Raw genomic sequence first — 21,624 nt, forward strand, 5'->3', positions numbered from 1 at the left:
ATCTTTTAAATATTATAAATCTAGTATTTTGAAAAATAATTATAATTAATAATAAAGATAGATAGGAATTATCTGATAAACTCTATATTCTTGATTTGTTTAGAGGATAAATAAAAGTAAATTGATATTTTTAATATAATAAGCAAATAATTGATGGTGCTATTGTCTTTTTTTTCCTACTATCTTTGCTTGCCAGGAAACCCCATTTATATCCAAAGAAACGTTTCTTTATCGTGTATGTTGACCACAAGGAAACATCACTATTTAGTAGTTCTAACAAATTAAAATAAGCTAACTTTTCAAATATTTTCTCCGTCTCAATTTACGTGATACTGTTTATCTTGGCACAATGTTTAATTTTGTAATCAAAATTCTAAAATATTCTTTGACCATTAATTGTGTCACTATACAACATTTCATTAAGGATAAAAGGGGAATAATGAAGTTAAATTGTTTTTAATTATAAAAATGTGATATTCTTTTTAGAACGAACTAAAAAGAAAAAAAAAGTGTCACATAAATTGAGACAAACGAAATATTACTTTGACTCCGAGGTTGTGAAGAAGTCTGTCTAAGTGTTCTTATTTTCTTGTTAATATTATAAAAGTACTCTACAACGTGAAAATTTATGTTTATGCTGAAATCGGATTTTTGTTATAAGAAAAAGAAGACCAACAAGCTGGTGTGTGGTGCGCTGATTGAGATTTCTTCATTATTTTGTATTTGAATTTTGAAAATAAAAAAAAAGTTCAAAAATGTTAATTTCTCTGGTAATTAAGAAGAGTTTCATCTTCCTTAGCCTATGCGATTGACACGATGCTGGATTAGTTGGATCAGTAATTTCGAATACTAAATGGTTAAACTTTTAAAAATAAATGAAAAAACCTAAGTTTGTAGACATGGTCAAATTTAGGAAAATACTTGGTCACCAAGTACATGGACCATAGTCTAACCAAATGATGACAATATTCTCACAGTTTCCTTGCTACCCAAGCAGGCCAGGGATATTACTATTAGTTTTAGTATAAATAAATAAATAGAAGAAACAATAATGTAACAACTATCAATATTAGTAAATACTTCAATTTGTTGAAAACATAGAGCATCCATGGCACAAGTTGCTGAAATTCATGTCATGCAAAAACTTCATAAGGAGAAGATGAAAACGACATCGAAAATCGAAACGGCTAACAAGAAATTGGTTGGTGAGGAGGATAACAAGACTTGTAGTTCTGGAAAATGTTATTCTTGGTGAAGAAAGTTGGTTGTGTTACTAGACAATTGCTTAGTAGTGCAAGGAGCAAACCTGTAATTTGTGATATTTATAAAGATAGTACATAATAGTCAAAAATGACTATGTAATAGTTTTCTTGTCAAACTCACAATTGTACTTTCCTTTATATATTTGTCTTACTTCGAGTTAGGCATAAAATATAAATATTACATTCAAACTTGACCTCATAAGTTAACAAGTACGCACTTCAATTTTGAGAGGGCACATCTAGACCTGACTCCCCACCCCGTCGCGACCCTAACCCCGACCTCGACCTGGGAACCTACTCTCATTACCGACACCCAATTAATCTGACTCGGCGACTCCAATCCGAGACCATACCATCGACCTCGACTTGAGACTTGAGACTCAATTCTTGACCTCGACCCCAAACTCGACTCTTGGTCCCGACTCCGACTTTTGAACTCGATTCTTAACCCTGACTAGGGACCCAACTCTCAATTTCGACCCCGATCTTAGATTTGACTCAACCCCAACCCGAGATTTAAGACCTAAAATTTGACCTCAATCCCCGATTCATAATTCCAACACCAACTCGCGACACCCCGACACTAAACCCTAATTTAGGACATGGACTTGGGACACAACTATCCATCCCGACCCGAGAACCGACTCTTGACCCCAACTTGGGTTCTCGACTGCAGACCGTGATAGAGGACCTGACACCTAAACCGGCCCCGATTTCTGAATCTCAACTCCGGGATCTGACCCCGATTCTCGACTCTAGACCCTGAATCTCGACCCCGGGCCCCACCCTGGCTCAGTTTGGAAGTCGTGTCCCGAGTCAAGATCGGATCTCAGGTCCAGATGGGAGTAGGTGATGAGGTTGAAAGAGAGTTTCGAAAAATACTCAAGTCTATATGAAAAATATTTAAACCAACCAAATATGAAAAAATTAGAAAATGTTTTCCTTCGTACCAAACACAGCTTAGTCTCTGCAATAATTCTCCATAACATTAATTAGTTTTATATTCCAGTTTTGCCAATTTACACAATACAATATGCAATTAGCATATCACCACTAGACGTCATCAATCATATAACTAAGATAAACAAATTAGTAGAAACAGGGCTTTTGAAAATATTTTTAAATTTTTCCATTATCTTGATGGTGCACTAGTAGTACCATATAAGTGTTACTATTATATTATTCAAAATACACACATCATTAGTGGTCCTAACCAAAAGAATTAATCCTTAGTCAAATGTTACTTCGCCGCCAAGGTCGTCAAAAGATTGCCCAAGTGTTATTTTTTTGTTAATAATATTATTAAACTCTGCAATCATGAAAAATTAATTTCTCACTGAACTTCGATTTTTTGATGTAATAATTGAAATTCCTTCACTTTTTACGAAGGCCTTTGGATTCGAGTTCTAAAGGGAAAAAAAATAGTAGTAAGAGTTACGCCTTCTTTAGTGGGCTTATCCGACATGATACTAGATTAGTCACATTAGTGAATTTCACATACCAAATTATAATTTAGAAAAAGGACCTAAGTTGTAAACATGGTCAATTTTAGGAAAAAACTTGGTCTCCAAGTACATGGACCAAAGTCTAACCAAATGATGACCATATTCTCACAGTTCCCTTGCTTTCCAAGTTGCCAAGGGTAGTATAAATAAATAGAATTGAAACAATAATTTCACAAACAATTATCAATATTAGTAAAACTAATACTTTCACTTTGTTGAAAACATAGAGCATCCATGGCACAAGTTGCTGAAATTCATGTCATGCAAAAACTTCATAAGGAGAAGATGAAGACAACATCGAAAATCGAAATGACTAACAAGAAATTGGTTGGTGATGAAGATAACAAAACTTGTAGTTCTGGGAAATGTTGTTCTTGGTTAGAGAAGAAAGTTAATTGTGTTACTAGACAATTGCTTAGTTGTGCAAGGAACAAACCTGTAATATGTGATTATAAAGATAGTACATAATAGTAAAAAATAACTATGTAATGATTTTCTACTAGTGTAATTGTTAAAGTGATCCTTAATTTTGATTTTTGAATAAACAAAATTCATTTTCTTGTCAAACTCACAATTGTAACATGCTATAAAAGCCAATTTTATCGCGGAATTTTTTTAAAATGAAAAAAATAACTTCCCAGTAAAAATAGGAAAAACAATTTTCCAAAGTGACATTCCATATTAATTGCGTCCTTTCCTCCCTGGCTCCCCACTCCCCAACACGCCGCATCTTCACCCCACCATCATAGCCCCCATAGCCTCTCATAGTATTTGTCATATTTGTCTAGATTACATGCAAATGTTTTCAAGTATATTTGCTCAGTGAATTCTTCGAGTTAATTTCTCAGACAATCACTCAACTAAAACAACTTTCATCATAGAAAGTCACTCAATTTCATTTTGTAACATAAACATCTCTCAACAATTACTCAACTAACAACTTCTATCACAAAAAGTCACTCAACTTTGCTTTGAATACAAATGTCACTTAACTAATGATAAATATCTCAATTATTGTCATTTCACCTACAAAGTCACCCAACCAATTCAAACAATATTTTCGATAGATATTGATGACGTGAGATTTCTTTTTCTTTCACAAAAAAGTGTTTCCCTTTCTGTAGTTCTAGCATATATACCAAGAGACTACATGGTATCCCTTCATTCTGAATCAAAAAATCAGGAGCATAATTGTATCTTTATCTTCAAACTTTTCATATTTTTACATCTTTTTTCTCCTTTTTCACTAAGTTTTACTTTTAGGATACTTGTTAATGCATCCAAAAGACTCTCCAACTGAAAATTATATAGCACCATGAAATATAACAAAAGTGGAACAATTCCATTACTGAATTACAAGATTGTACAAGCACACCCGCCTTTTTTAAGGGAATCGTCCTTCAGCTTATCTGTGACAAATGTGTAAACAAAAACTATTCAGTACGCTTTCATAAGATAAGAACAAAATAATCAAATCCACGGCTCGAGAATCACTTAATCTAGTGCTCTGATACCAATTTTATCACGATACAAACTCGTAAGGCCTAGTGACTGGCACCCACTAGTCTAAATCAAGCGAACTAATAATATACATTCTAAGCTAGTAAATAACTCACAAGCAGGGGAAATCACAAGTCTAAAACATGTCTTACAAGCTTCCACAGATGCATAAATGTGGAACATGCTGGATGGTAAATATAAGTTAAACAATGTCAGGTAGCTAGTTAGGAAATAAGTTATTCATGTTAAAATTAATACAACGTGTGGCTTGCAAGTTCACATAACTAATACATTTATAAGATATGAGGGAATTTATGTATTATCTTTTGTGGGTAGAAGATAGAATAACTGATACATACATTACTAATACATGCATAATTCTAACCAGCTACCAAACGATCCCTTTGATGACTCAATGCCTGTCCTATCTAGTCTATGTATACTCTTAAAAGACCTCTAAAAGACGACAGCACAATGCATTAGAGCGTTCACTGTATACATAACACTGAACCATGACCATGAGCTAGAACTAGAAGTACAAAATATAGCAACTTACCATTGTTTCTATCATTAACGGGAGGCCGTACAACAACATGCATAGTGATGACACCTCCTGGAACTTCAATGGCTGGAAGTCTGGTTTCACCAAGAGTTTTACTATTTTCAAGGATCCTTCCAGCATTTATAAGCTTCACGTCATTTGTCGTCCTTGGACCATTATCTTTATCTGCCACAGTAAGATCATCTGTTAGCTGAGTTATTTGAGGCATGCTTGGTAAAGAAAACGTTAGAGAGCTCACTGAGATTTTCTGGACATGGGGGAAAAAGAAGAGAAAATAGCAGCACCATATGACATGCACTTCTTGCAATCCCGACAATGCAAATATTAGTCTCAACTTATCCTTTTCATTCCTTAAAGTAGTGGGAATCATACGTTCTCTTTGGCTTTAGAGCAAGGAAACAAATAATATGTGGATGTGGCTCAATTTTCATCCATTTTAGATTATTGGCACAATTATATACAAGAAGATCTGGAAACGCAAGAACGATTCGTAGTTCTAGAACTAATATTTTGTCATAAATAATATTCCCTCCATTTCAATTTGTTTGACTGGTTTTGACTTGGCACGGAGTTAAAGAAGTAAGAAGACTTTTGAATATTGTGGTTTCAAACTAAAGATATGTAGAATGTATCAAAATGACCTTGAATCTTGTAGTCTTAAACTAAAGATATGTAAAATGTTCCAAAATGTCATTTAATCTTGTGATCTTAAACATGTCGTGTGGGAAGTAGAAATAGAGAGTTCCCAAAAAAGGAAAGAGACATTTTTTTTTGAATGGACTAAAAATCAAACAAATTGAAACGGAGAGATATTAGTCATTGAAATTGGATAATCTCATTTGTTCCGCAAGTGTCTTCGCTTTTAGATCTTACATGCTCTTTTGATTGGTGGCACCTTATGTTAATCCAGACCAGCGGCAATTCCTTACTGGCCCCTGTTCTAGAGCCTATGTGAAAGAGGTAGGAAATAATGATCCCACCAAGGAATATACTAAAGCAATTCCTTACTGGCCCCTGTTCTTGCTATTAATCGTGACTATTACTCCTGGGTGGGATTATTATTTCACAACAACGGAAAGAACATAGAAAAATGATACCGTCAAAAGTTAACAAGATAAAGTTTCCATTTAATCATACAAGGAAGTGTCCCTTTTGAAGCCAAAATAATAAAGAGTATTTAGGTCGCTCTTCGTTTTGAAGTTTTGTAGTGTCTTTTCGATATTAATTGGCAGTATTTTATCTTTTGGTTGCTCCAACACTGTTTGTGTGAGCTCTCTCCATCATATCAGCCATATTAATCCCATAACATCCCACTCATTTGCTAGTTCAAACCTAATCAATCTATTTCTCCAAGTTAAAATCTTTTTGACGTTTTAATCTCTAGTGATAAATTACTATTACAGTTACTTGACAAGTTCAGAATCTAAGTACTAGGGTTGAAGCTACTTAGTTGCAAAACTTATTGCAGTCAGCTAATTTAACAGTGAGTTACTCCCTCCGTCGCAATCTAAGTGTCTTAGTTTGACTGGGCACGGTGTTTAAGAAATAAAGGGAGATTTTTGAATATTGTGGTCTTAAATTAAAGATGTGTCATGTGTGTAGTCCTTTAAATCTCGTGGTCTTAAACTTTCCATGTAGGATGTTGGTTTAGTCTAAAAAGGAAAGCAAGACACTTAAATTGGGACGGAGGGAGTAAACAAGAGAAGCAGAGGCTGGGAAAGATACTCAACAACTGGAGAAAACAATAATCCAACTCAGAGTAAGTACTCATGCTGAAGCAATTTAGTTGCTGAATTCACAGCAGCCGACTAATTTACAGTAAAAGAAAAATGAGAGATAGAGCTGAAGAAATAAACGAATTCAACTCAAAGGAGGTACTGCAGTGAAAACCAAGTCTAGTCCTCAACCACCATCTTTCTTTTTGGTACGGAGGAATAGGCTTTTAATTGACAGACCCCTCACCCCATTGAAATCAAGGTAAGCACATTTGATCCGACCAACCTGTCTAATGAGAGCAGGGTTCGATTTTCTAACATAAGCTAACTGGACTCGGAAAAGAGGTTGTGAAATCTATAAATAAGGAATGTATTGGAAAATCATTTCATTTAAACTGTTATTGATATTTTGAATGAAGGATTTTCGATTGTAAAACCCATGGAGTCCCCAGGTAAATCACTAAAATTTCTATCGACCGCTTTTATCTTTTCCTTTATCTCCTCTATTTATCTATTTCAAGCGTTCAAGTATCAGAATGCTCCCCTCCTGTTATACAGAGAGCTCACAAGACTGGACATGGCAAAAGAACGAAGGGATGCGCTGAACAACCAAAAGATGGGCAAGGGACTAAATAATACCAAAGCTTACATGCATTATTTTCTCTAATACCTTCTGCCAAACGACCCCTAGTAGTTAAAAGGATAGACTATACAACTAAGTTGCAGAAGTTTGCTAGACAAACTTTGTTGGCACAATAGGCTTTGGAACCCACCTTTCGTACTGAGGAGCCAAAATCTCCGTCTCAATCCTCGTCCATTCATCTTTTTTCTCAAAGAGATCTGTCATCTTGACGTTTGTGCGGAATCGTTTCCTGGGCAATTGCACACACAACCAAAAAGAAATTTCTAATGCAATCCAACTGGAGCAGCCCAAACTGCAACAAGTTGATGGATAATTGCTTCTGCTCTAAATACTTGACATGCATACCAGGACAAAGGTCACCATCCATGTGGTATGTCTCTTTCGGCATAATCAAGATGGAGCAGAACCGATGTGGTGCATTGTTGGTCCAGAGAACTTTCAGCTCCCCAAGCTTCATTTCAACATGGTGGCAAAAGGGTAAACAAACTTTGTTCCTTATTCAATATCACAGCTATTGTCACAAAAAAAGAAGTCAATGGCCCCTTACCACTTATGCATCCTCTTCTTCTTTTTTTTTGATAACCTCGACTAATTCCATGGGATACCTACTACCTCCCACCAACAACATGTATCAGGTAACTCTATCCACCAAGAGTAGAGTAGAACACAGGATACCTGTCACCTCCCACCAGCAACAGATATCAGGTAACTCTATCCACCAAGAGTAGAACAAACGGAAGAAATCACCTAGTGTTTTTGTCTTTGCTGGAAATTGAACCTGAGACCTCATGTGCTAAACCAACATCATTCACTACTAAGCCACACCCTTGGGTGCCCACTTATGCATTCTTTGTTTCGAAGCATTTTACGAATTTTAAGAAATGAAATAGGCAGAATCTCTAGTTAATACAACAATCAGGGGTCGTTTGGTAGAGAGGCGAGTTATGCTGGTACTAAATCCTACATAAGTAAAAATCTCTGTAATATTACTAATACATATGTAACTCTAACCAGCTACCAAACGACATTCAATCACCAATCATACCACAAATCACAGAATAATGAAGAAACAAAGTAGTGATTGAATATAGCTAAACACCAAAATATGCAACAGAAGAAGCAAACTCCATAAAAACACATATGTAAATACACATAATTAAGTATACAAGTGAGTAAATTCCACAACCTTTTGGCCACTGTGCAATCAACTTATCTTTGAGAGATGCCACTGTAGTGCTAGATGCATACTTATTTGGCCCAATATCACTTCCATCAGCAAGCCTAAATTTGATCTCAACCAGCTCTTGTACAGCCATCCAATTATCAATTTTTCATCAACCAATAAACACAAACAAATTCCCACTTCAAAATTTCCTCACTGAATCAAGAAAACAGAACAGAATATCAAAAACAAGCCAGATCAAAATACCTAAAAGAACAAGAAAATGAACAAAACACTTAAAATCACCATGACCCTTTACGATTAGATCCAAATAAACCATAAAGATTCAAACTTTTCAAACTAAAAAAGCTAAATTTGATTCAAACTGACCAAAATAACAAGAACCCACATCACAATTTCTCCATATTGTGAGTCTTGAAAGTTTCAAAATAAAAAATGATTTTTTAAAAATTTTGATTAAAACTGACCAAAATAACAAGAACCCAGATCACAATTTGTTACAATAAAACCAAAAAAAAAATGGAATAATCAATACCTAGATGTTCTTTGATTGATATAGAAAGAATCTTGAAACAGAAGGGTTAGGATTATAATAACCTGAATCTAACTGGCAAAATCTAATGATCTGGAAAAGGACACTTCTTACTTGCAGTAAAATCACTACAAGACAAATACATAGAAACATGGAAAGTTACAATCATGTCCCTTCAGTTTTAGATTTAGAAATTTGACCCCAAACATAGAAAACTTCTGACACTTTCCTGTCCTTAATCCTCTGTTCGGATTATTGTACTACACCAAAAATGATTTTTAGTACAATTAATTAGCGATAATAATTTAATTATTGAAAAATGTGTTTGTTAGAAGTAACAATGTTGTTAAAATTTATAACGATATTGGATCCAATGACAATTATATTATATTATATCATGTTAAAGAATACGACGTAGGGATAGTTTGATGCGTGAATGCTTGACTTAGAGATTGAACTAGCTACGCAGTAGGCGTCGTGAGTAGTCGAACAATTGAGAGGTTGTCAATGAAAGGGTCAAAGGTTGCACTTGCGATAATCCGTTGTATCATTTTTCGTAATTAAATAATATTACAAATTAATAATTTAAAAGATAAATCAATAAGAAAAGTAAGATACATGATAGAGCTGCTATAGACACTTTCTAAATATAATATTCAAAAAATATTATGAAAATTGTATCCTTTCATTTTATTTTTGATTTCTCACGCAATATCTACTTGCTTAGCTTTGGTTCCAACTAATTTGGATTTGTGTAGCTTTAAGACCCATTAAAAGGAGAAGCATTTTCTACGGGAATATAAAGGTTCAAATTTGATACAAAATATAATAACAAAAAAAACTCGATATATTTAAGAATATACGATCTTATTTAATTATCGAGGGTAAGAAACACACACAAAATTAATTATAACAGCACATTCATTATGAATTTATTGACTCTAAATTCTAAATTGATTGTTTTATTACCAATGTCATGATCTAAATTTCCCAAGTGTTGATATAGATTAAAAAGAATATTAAACAGAGAAAATTTTTCAAATATTCTCATTTTGATTGGTGAAAATATTTTGCAAAAACAATTTTTCCGTGAAAAACAAGTTATTAAAAATTAGGAAAATAAATTCCCTGTTAAAAGCAGGAAAACAAGCTCCTAAACGAAAGCCAGTTCAAAATTTATTCAGCCCAAATAGGTAGTAAAATATTCACAAAAAAAAGGGGAAAAAACTATCAATTGCAGAGTCATTGCCTGTAGTTATGTATTATATAAACTTATTGTCTATCCCGTGCTCGGATTCGAAATAATGTGTCAAATATTTCAAATCAATGCACTTTAAAAAATTCGATATGGATATAAGAATAATTTTGGAAAATCTAAACAACATAGCTTATTGCTAAGAGCCTAGCAAACAGGTAACAAAAGGTGATGTCAAGTCTTATATGTGAAGCTCAGACATATTTTATAATACACGCTAAGAGGAAGTCTATATATTCAAGACGTATGAATCACAATTGATCTCCAAAAGGCTTACGATTCCTTGAAAAGGATTTAGTTGAAGCAGGTCATACAATGTTAGACTTGGATCTAGTATTTACTCACTTGCTACTTGATTTTACCAACAACATTAGACTATAATTTAAAAAAGTTTAAATGATAAGTATTCTAACATACGTTTCTCATAAAAATTTCACCTTGTTCAAATAAATCACTTAATCAAAATTCAAAAGATTCATAAAATAAAACGATGACCATTTACAAAACAGCCATCCCAAAAGCGTCATATGTCTACTCAATCCCTTCACTTCCCACAAAGGAATTAAAAAGTTTAACAAAACTTAAAGTAAACAAATTCCATCATAAGCTAACATTTGTTCTGAATTTTTTCAACAAGAATCTTCAAATTTCTAGCCAGATCAGTCTTTTCCTCACTTGTTGTCTCTTTTATACCCTAAGAAATATAAATGAAAAAAATATTAATTTATCAACCCCCAAAAAAACAACTACATATACGTGTGCACGTATATATCAACGTAAAATTATGAATAAAAATTGCTTACCAAAATTCAGATTCAAATCCGTAAGGTGTGAGGTAGGATCCACTGGTTGAACATTCTCAAATGTAATGTTACGAATTGGCCTGTAACACCATTTTTTTATTTTAATGAATTAAAAATAAAATATAATCAAAGCACCTGCGTATCGCACTCCCTCAATTTTTGAAATAGACTAATAATAAAATATAAATTGAGACGGAATATAATTACATTCTCTGTGGATTTCTTGTTGTGTCAATACTTAGTGGAGCATTTGGATATTGACGATTTGTCTCCTGCATTCATTTCATAAAATAACAAAAATATGTTATTGCAATATGTTTTTGAACAATTACCTAAACAAAATATTTTTCATATTAAGATAATTATTTTTAGAAGGAAATTACTTGTATAAATTAATTTTTGAATCGAAATAAATAAATTAGAGAGTAGACATACTGAACGTGAAAAGGATCCACGCATTAATCCTGGCATTCTTCCTCGCGGGTACCTTGCCTGCATTTATTTAACATATATAAATAATTTGATTCAACGTGAAATTTACAAAAATAAAAAATAAAAAATAAAAAATTGCGGATTTGTAAACATGTTTTACTACAAAATAACATTTGTGTTATATAAACTTTGATTAAGGATTACTCAAAAATTTAGAATTGATTATTTTCAAATATAAAAATATGTCAATTAATATAGAAAAAATAACATTAAAGAGTAAAGAAGAGGAAATAATAACATTTACCCTTGAACCACGACCTCTTGGATTTCTTATTGAAGGAATAGCAGGCCTATTAGTATTGATATTGTACACCTGTTAATAAAGAAACAATAAAAGTAGCATATATACATAAATATGTTGAGTTATTATTACTAATTAAAAGGTAATAGAGATATTTAATTGTAATTTTATATAATTTATATTCCTAAAAATTAAAATCTATTTGGTCAAAAAGGAGATTGTAAACAAAAGAATGATATGATTTATAAAGAAACATACCGTTGGGGGTAAATTATGGCTCATAGTAAATGAGAGTTGAGGAGCAGGATTAAACACGGGCCTTAATAAAAAAAGAAGATATGTATTAATTATCCGTGAGAAAATAACGTTTATTTACCACCTTTCTATCTTATTTCTGAAAATTAATCACTATCGTGAAGTTTTGTATTACACAAATGAAATTCCATTACAATAAATTAAAGTTCCACTTGTAAATTTTAAAACTTTATGACGATGAATATTTTTCAATTACAAGAGAAGTTGATTGTAGAGTATCATACGTATGTGTGAGAGAATATTTAATACCTTGAGGCAGAATACATATTGTGTTGATTCAACACAAATTCCGATGGGGCTCGGATGCTAATAAGAAAATAAAAAGATATGCATTAGTTATTTTATAAAAAAAAATAGTGTGTATTAATCATTTTTCAAATTTATTTCTGAAAAGTAGTCACTATCGTGAAGTTTTGAATTTCACAACTGAAACTTCATCACGATATATTCAAGTTTCATATATGAGTTTAAAACTTTATAACAATAAACATTTTTCAATTATAAGAATTCTGAAAGTTTCATTTTTATTATAGAAGTTGAGTGTAGATTATTATTATATACATGTGAGAGAATACTTAATACCTTGAGGCAGAAAACATAGCTCGTTGATTCACCACAAATGGATTTAATGGGGCTTGGATACTGATAAAAAAATAATTAAAAAAAGATACGCAATAGTTATTCATAAAAATAGCATTTTTAACACTTCTCAAGTTTATATATATATGTGAGAGAATACTTAATACCTTGAGGTAGAAAACATAGCTTGTTGATTCAACATAAGATTTGATGTGACTTGGATACTGATAAAAAGAAAGAAAAGAAAAAAGATATGCATTAGTTATTCATAAAAATAGCATTTTTAATACTTTTCAAACTTGTTTATGAAAAGTAATCACTATTCATCGAGTCTTGACAACTGAAAATCCATCACAATATATTGAAATCTCATTTCTGAATTTAAAATTTCATGATAATGAATATTTCTCAATTACAAAAGTTTTAAAATGGTATTGTGTATATTTTACCCTTGTTATAAAAATTAAGTGTAGATTATCATATGTGTGTGAAAGAGAATATATAATACCTTGAGGCAGAAAAAATATTATTTCGATTCAACACAAATGGACTTGACGGGGCATGGACACTAATAAAAAGAAAAAAGAGATATGCATTAGTCGTTATTCAAAAAATGGTGATTTATTGATGGTTTTTCGATCTTGTTTCTGAAAAATAGTCACTATCTTGAAGTTCTTAATTTCACAATTAAAATTCACTTACAATATATTCAAATTTCACCTGTGAGTTTAAAATTTTACGAAAAAAAATATCCTTCAATTACAAAAGTTTTGAAAATAGTTATTTTGTAAGGTTTATATATGTTTGTTATAAAAATTGAGTGTAGATTATCATGTGTGTGAGAGAAAATTTAATATCTTGAGGCAGAAAACATATCATGTTGATTCCACACAAATGGATTTGTAGGGGTTTGGATGCTAACAAAAATAAAGCAAAGAAAAAAAGATATACAATAGTTATCGTAAAAATAGTGTTTATTGATCACTTTTCAATCTAGTTTTTGAAAAATAGCCACTATTATAAAGTTCTGAATTTCACGACTAAAACTTCATCACAAATGAAATTAAAAAGAAAAATAAGAAAAAAGATATGATAAACCACGAAGTATGTTTCTGTTAATTTTATATTATAATATGTTGTTGGTTTAATTATTTTATAATTAGAGCAAATAATCTCACATATATATATTTCTGATTTAAGATCCATTGATAGAAAATAATAACACATAAAGTAGAATAGAGAAAATATATAATTACGTTCTCCATGGTGGAATATTTGGATATTGCATGTTTTCTCCCTCAACGACTTCTCTCTGCATTAATAAACAAAAAATATAAAATAATAAAAATGTGTTATGCGTTGTATGAACAATTACACAAATTAAATATTTTGAAATTAAGTAAATTATTTTCAAAATTATTTGTAAATTAATGTTTAAACCATTAGATTTAAGCTTGGGAATAGATACACACTCTTGCAGACAATCCATGCATTAACCCTGACATTCTTCCTCGTGGATAGTTTGCCTGCATTTATTTAACATAAAATGTAAGTTTGCCTAATAATGCTAACAAAACATTTTTGATACTTTCATCATTTCAATTTATTTGGTATAATATAAAACACTACAAACATTTAAGAAATAATAGAAAGATTTTTAGACTTTGTAAATTTTTAAATATGTGATAGTATTTATATAATTATAATAGTTTTGACACTTGTTTTAATATGTCATAATATTTGTGTTTAAAGAAAATCATTAGAGATAAAAATTAAAAGTTTAAAGTTAATTGTTTTTTAATCTAAAAATAAGTCCTTTTTTAGATGAACTAATAAGAAAATAATGTCAAGTAAATTAATAAGAACGGAGTAATATTTTTTAAAATGACTATCATACCCTCGGACTACAAGTTCTCAAGGATCCTCTTGAAGGAATGACAACCCAATTATTAGAGTTGGCAATGACTCCCTGCATATAGAAACAATAAAAAGGCAAAATATATATCAGCTTTACTAATTAAAGAAGAATAAGGATATAGTTATTGTAACTTCATCTAAGTTACTTGTGTGTGAAAAAACTTTGAGAATAAATTGATTTTGACTTTTAACTCAATTTCAAAAATTAAATAATAATTAAGAGGTCAAGACCACCAAGACTACATAAACAGATCAAATATTCCTTATTTATTGATATGAGACTCGACACTCTCTCTTACCCTCTACCTCCACCTCCATACAATACTAGACATCTGAAGTATATAGAATATAACATTGAGGTCTAACATGATAAATATTGAATTAGAATAGCAGGGAGAATATAATGCAGAGGTCTGACATGATAAATATTGAATTAGAATTAATATCCTTGATATAATAATGAAAAAAAATAATAAGATCCTAATTGATTTCAAAAAGTTGGGGTAAGTCTAAGATAAGAATTCCTCGGAATCATATAAAATGTAACTCAATGTGGAACTCAATAAACAACCCCACCCCCCCCCCTTCCCCCCACGTTCCCATGTGATTACCCGTTAAAAGATAAAAGACGGGTGTAAATACAACTCTACCAAGTACCAACTCTCTCTTTATTGCCTTTTCTCAAATTTACTTAGCTAAATGGAGATTGTAAAGTAAAAAAGATGATAAGATTTCAAAATAAAATACCTTTGAAGGTAAATTTTGACCAACAGTAAGTGTGAGTTCTGGAGCAGAATTGGATATAGACCTAACAAGTAAGAGAATGCATCTTTAAAATATATACATATATATTAAAACAAAACACAAACAACTTTTTTTTTATTAAGTAAAAGAGAGAAATAATTAACCATTAATTATTATAGAAATTGAATATAAATAATCATGTGTGTTTAGAGAGAATATTTAATACCTTGACAAAGAATCAATGTCATGCTGATTGAACCCAAATGGATTGGCAATGTCTCCCTGCATATAGAAACAATAAAAAAGCAAAATATATATCATCTTTACTAATTAAAGAAGAATAAGGATATAGTAATTGTAACTTCATCTGAGTTACTTGTGTGTGAAAAAACTTTGAAAATAAATTGATTTTGACTTTTAACTCAATTTCAAAAATTAAATAATAATTAAGAGGTGATGATTGACCACTAAGACTACATAAAGAGATCAAATGTTCCTTATTTCATTGATATGAGACTTCACGCTCTCTCCTACTCTCTACATACACACAGTACCAAACATTTGAAGCATAGAGAATATAACACAGAAGTCTGACATGATAAATATTGAATTAGAATAGCATGAAGGATATAACACAAAGGTCTAACGTGATAAGTATTGAATTAGAATGAGTATGTCTGATATAATGATAAAAAATAATAAGATCCTAATTAATATTAAAAAGTTAGTAGGTCTATGAGATAAGAATTCCTCAAAATCATAAAAATTTATCACATATTCCGTAACTTAATGTGGAACTCAATATACAACCCCCCCCCCCCCCACACACACACACGCGCGCTCCCCATGTAATTATCAGTCAAAGGGTAAAAAGACTGGGTAAATACAACTCTATCAGCTCTCTCTTCATTACATTTTCTCAAATTTACTTAGTCAAATGAAGATAGTAAAGTAAAAAAGATGATAAGATTTCAAAATAAAATACCTCTGAAGGTAAATTTTGACCAACAGTTAGTGTGAGTTCTGGAGCAGAATTGGATATAGACCTAACAAGTAAGAGAATACATCTTTAAAATATATACGTATATATGAAAACAAAAGACAAACAATTTTTTTTATTAAGTAAAAGAGAGAATTAATTAACCATTAATTATTATAGAAATTGAATATAAATAATCATGTGTGTTTAGAGAGAATATTTAATACCTTGACGAAGAATCAATGTCATGTTGATTGAACCCAAATGGATTGGCAATGTCTCCCTGCATATAGAAACAATAAAAAAGCAAAATATATATCATCTTTACTAATTAAAGAAGAATAAGGATATAGTAATTGTAACTTCATCTGAGTTACTTGTGTGTGAATTTTTTGATAATAAATTGATTTTGACTTTTAACTCAATTTCAAAAATTAAATAATAATTAAGAGGTGATGATTGACCACTAAGACTACATAAAGAGATCAAATGTTCCTTATTTCATTTATATGAGACTTCACGCTCTCTCATACCCTCTACATACACACAATACCAAACATTTGAAGCATAAATAATGTAACACAGAAGTCTGACATGATAAATATTGAATTAGAATAACATGAAGGATATAACACAAAGGTCTAACATGAAAAATATTGAATTAGAATAGCATGAAAGATATAACACAAAGGACTAACGTGATAAATATTGAATTAGAATTAGTATGTCTGATATAGTGATAAAAAAAAATAAGATCCTAATTAATTTCAAAAAGTTAGTAGGTCTATGAGATAAGAATTCCTCAAATTCATGATAATTTATCACATATTCCGTAACTTAATGTGGAACTCAATAAGCAACACCCCCCCCCCCCCCCCGCGCTCCCAATGTGATTATCAGTCAAAGGGTAAAAAGACGGGGTAAATACAACTCTACCAACTCTCTCTTCATTACATTTTCTCAAATTTACTTAGTCAAATGACGATTGTATAGTAAAAAGATGATAAGATTTCAAAATAAAATACCTTTGAAGGTAAATTTTGACCAACAGTAAGTGTGAGTTCTGGAGCAGGATTAGATATAGACCTAACAAGTAAGAGAATATATACATCTTTAAAATATATACATATATATTAAAACAAAAGACAAACAATTTTTTTATTAAATAAAAGAGAGAAAGAATTAACCATTAATTATTATAGAAATTGAATATAAATAATCATGTGTGTTTAGAGAAAATATTTAATACCTTGAGGAAGAATCAATGTCATGTTGATTGAACCCAAATGGATTGGCAATGTCTCCCTGCATATAGAAACAATAAAAAAGTAAAATATATATCTTTACTAATTAAAGAAGAATAAGGATATAGTAATTGTAACTTCATCTGAATTACTTGTGTGTGAAAAAACTTTGAGAATAAATTGATTTTGGCTTTTAACTCAATTTCAAAAATTAAATAATAATTAAGAGGTGATGATTGACCACTAAGACTACATAAAGAGATCAAATGTTCCTTATTTCATTGATATGAGACTCCACGCTCTTTCCTACTCTCTACATACACACAATACCAGACATTTGAAGCATAGAGAATATAACACAGAAGTCTGACATGATAAATATTGAATTAGAATAGCATGAAGGATATAACACAAAGGTCTAACGTGATAAGTATTGAATTAGAATGAGTATGTCTGATATAATGATAAAAAATAATAAGATCCTAATTAATATTAAAAAGTTAGTAGGTCTATGAAATAAGAATTCCTCAAATTCATAATAATTTATCACATATTCCGTAACTTAATGTGGAACTCAATAAGCAACACCCCCTCCCCCCGCGCTCCCAATGTGATTATCAGTCAAAGGGTAAAAAGACGGGGTAAATACAACTCTACCAACTCTCTCTTCATTACATTTTCTCAAATTTACTTAGTCAAATGAAGATTGTACAATAAAAAGATGATAAGATTTCAAAATAAAATACCTTTGAAGGTAAATTTTGACCAACAGTGAGTGTGAGTTCTGGAGCAGGATTAGAGATGGACCTAACAAGTAAGAGAATACATCTTTAAAATATATACATATATATTAAAACAAAAGACAAACTTTTTTTTTTATTAAATAAAAGAGAGAAAGAATTAACCATTAATTATTATAGAAATTGAATATAAATAATCATGTGTGTTTAGAGAGAATATTTAATACCTTGACGAAGAATCAATGTCATGTTGATTGAACCCAAATGGATTGGCAATGTCTCCCTGCATATAGAAACAATAAAAAAGTAAAATATATATCATCTTTACTAATTAAAGAAGAATAAGGATATAGTAATTGTAACTTCATCTGAATTACTTGTGTGTGAAAAAACTTTGAGAATAAATTGATTTTGACTTTTAACTCAATTTCAAAAATTAAATAATAATTAAGAGGTGATGATTGACCACTAAGACTACATAAAGAGATCAAATGTTCCTTATTTCATTGATATGAGACTCCACATTCTCTCCTACCCTCTACATACACACAATACTAGACATATATATGAAGCATGGAGAATATAACACAGAAATCTGACATGATAAATATTGAATTAGAATTGCATGAAGATTATAACACAGAGGTCTGACATGATAAATTTTGAATTAAAATGAATATATCTTATATAATGATGAAAAATAATAAGATTCTAATAATTTCAAAAAGTTTGTAGGTCTATGAGATACAAATTCCTCAAAATCATAAAAAAATTATCAAATATTTCGTAACTCAATATGGAACTCAATAAACAACCTCCCCCCCTCCCCCCACGCTCCCCATGTGATTATCAATCAAAGGGTAAAAAGACTGAGGTAAATACAACTCTGCCAACTCTCTCTTCGTTGCCTTTTCTCAAATTTATTTAACCAAATGAAGATTGTAAAGTAAAAAAGATGATAAAGATTTCAAAATAAAATACCTTTGAAGGTAAATTGTGACCAACAGTAAGTGTGAGTTCTGGAGCAGGATTAGATATAGACCTATCAAGTAAGAAAATACATCTTAAAAATACATATAAATTAAAACAAAATACAAACAAATATTAAATAAAATTTAAAAAAAAAAAAGAGAAAGAATTAAGCATTAAGTATTATAGAAACTGAATATAGATTGCCATGTGTGTTTAGAGAGAATATTTAATACCTTGAGGAAGAATCAATGTCATGTTGATCGAACCCAAATGGATTTGGCAGAGATAGAACATATGGATAGTCATTAGATGGTTTTAAACTGCCAAAAAAAAAGAAGAAGAAAATGTATATGTAAATAAACCATGAACTACAATATTTAGTTCGATGTGTTTTTCTTTTGTAATGGTATTTATATTAATTTGTTGTCTAAAAACTTTTAGTGATGTAGGATTTAGCTATCGTTTGATTAACACATAGGTTACGTAGGAATTAATAATGCAGAGGTCATTAAGTATATTGATATCACATAGATTAGTAATTCATATATTATTTCTCATTGAATAATTTACAAATTAATATATAAATTATGATTCACAATATTTATTTGTTCTATAAATAAAATAAAAAATGATCTTGTTATTATAAGGGTTAGTTCTATCCTTTTAGAAATTTAGTTCATATATTGCTTATTACCGTATTTTAATTTCATTTTTTACAAGCAGCATAAACTAATATATAGATTATTGAATAACTTATGTAAATATTAATTATGAGGCAAAAAAATTAGCAAACCTCGTATTGTATAACTCAACATTAATTTTTATGCAGAGATTCAATTTCTTAGAAACCAATCAGACATGATACAAATCAATATTAATTTTATTCGGACATTTGAGTGATTTAATAGAAGTTATTACAAAATACAAGAAGGGGTGATACATTTTACCAGCGTACGAATTATATAAAATAAATATGAAAAAATTATTTTAAAACACAACTTATTTTACTATATTCTCTAAAATTTCCTATCATTTGAAAAAATTACAAAAATTCCTACTTCACACGATGTATCAGTCGAATACATCACTTTAAGATGTAACGGGATGTACGCGATGTATCATGATGTTACTTTATGCGATGTATCAGTTGGATACATTATTTTACGCAATGTATCACTTGGATACATCACTTTACGCAATGTATCGGGACGTATGTGGTGTATTGAGACGTTGAGTGATGTATCCGTAATCGAGACGCGATGTATCAGGACGTTGAATAAGGATGTATCCAAAATCGGGATGGGATGTATCCAAAATCGAGACGTGATATATCGGGACGTTTTGGGATGTATCTGAACTCTACCAAATTTAAGGGATTTTGTAATTAGGAAAAGAATAGGGTTTGGTGTAATTAGCTCTTAATACTATAGGACTAGTGTAAAATCTACATCCTAGGATAAAATATTAAAACGACCAAGATGCCCTTCCTCAGTACTCATTTTCCCCAAAATTCTTTAAAACATCTCAGATTAATAAGAGCTAACATCAACGATGAATTTATTAACTCTAAAAGAGGTACCTGGATTGCAAGAAGTCAAGATCAACAGAAGTTTGTAAAGTCTTCTCATTCTTTTTTTTTGGAGCATCACTATTTTGAGACCTAAATCATACATATATAAAACAAAGGGTTTAGATCTAAAATTAGAGATTGAGAAATTCAAAAAGAGAAAGAGATCAAAAGAATTACATCTTGAAAAGAGAGAAATCCAAGTGATAGCTTCAATAATAAGCGACACCCCTTTCAAATTTTATAATAGAGTACAATATTGAGAAGCTAGATGTGCGTCTTATTTATAATATATGTTGGTAATAAATTTTATTGTATTTATAAATTTAATATAGATTTTATCATATTAATGAACCGAAGTATAAATGAAATTGATAGAATTAAATTCGCAAGATTCCGAATCTAAGACCGTTACAAAATACACAAATTATTTTGTATTAGTCTCCAACACATCTATTGCAACACATAATTATTTATTTAAAAATTGAAATGATACTAGTATACCCCACTACTATAGTAAATTGTTCAACTTTATCCTGTGTTATACTATCTGTAACACCTCGGATCTCAAAATGAAGAAAAATCATAGTTTTCAAAAAACGGGTGTCAGTATCAACGGAACCACCATGCACCATAGGTGGGACCACGGACCATAGGTGGAGTTCTGTCGTTAAGGCCCAAATCTTTATAGTCTCTGATCCCACCCACGATCGACCAATACAGTCTGTGGTTGGACCTACGGACCGTAGGTGAGGGTCAGCAGCCAGTTAAAGGGAAATCGTTGTTTGGTCAACTTCAAATTGTCATCACTCTTAGCACAAAAGGAATTAGGTGGCACATGACCCACCAAATGATAGATAATTGCATCTTTTTT

General features: G+C 30.8%; 2 protein-coding genes across 3 annotated transcripts in view; one reads left to right on the forward strand and one right to left on the reverse strand.

The window, feature by feature from the left end:
* Positions 1-8,988, reverse strand: part of LOC125820211 (membrane-anchored ubiquitin-fold protein 6-like) — a 72,295-nt gene extending 63,307 nt beyond the window's left edge. Inside the window, exons 1-4 of one of the 2 annotated variants that reach the window (XM_049499640.1) lie at positions 8,906-8,984; positions 8,374-8,565; positions 4,824-4,994; positions 4,033-4,176 (exon numbers count right to left, since the gene is read on the reverse strand). In XM_049499640.1, the coding sequence (XP_049355597.1) occupies positions 4,121-4,176; positions 4,824-4,994; positions 8,374-8,503 (357 nt within the window). In that variant the 5' untranslated portion in view covers positions 8,504-8,565; positions 8,906-8,984 and the 3' untranslated portion in view covers positions 4,033-4,120. Of the gene's footprint in view, positions 1-4,032; positions 4,177-4,823; positions 4,995-8,373; positions 8,566-8,905 lie in introns of those variants that run through there. The other variant, XM_049499641.1, reaches the window with a different exon arrangement.
* The window catches only part of LOC125820192 (phosphopantothenate--cysteine ligase 2-like), a 429,006-nt gene that overhangs the window by 165,602 nt on the left and 241,780 nt on the right, over positions 1-21,624 (forward strand). The gene's annotated exons all lie outside the window — the stretch shown is intronic.

This window comes from Solanum verrucosum, unplaced genomic scaffold (assembly GCF_900185275.1).
Source record: "Solanum verrucosum unplaced genomic scaffold, falcon-dt-bn FXZP01000229.1, whole genome shotgun sequence".
In the NCBI taxonomy this organism is placed as follows: domain Eukaryota; kingdom Viridiplantae; phylum Streptophyta; class Magnoliopsida; order Solanales; family Solanaceae; genus Solanum; species Solanum verrucosum.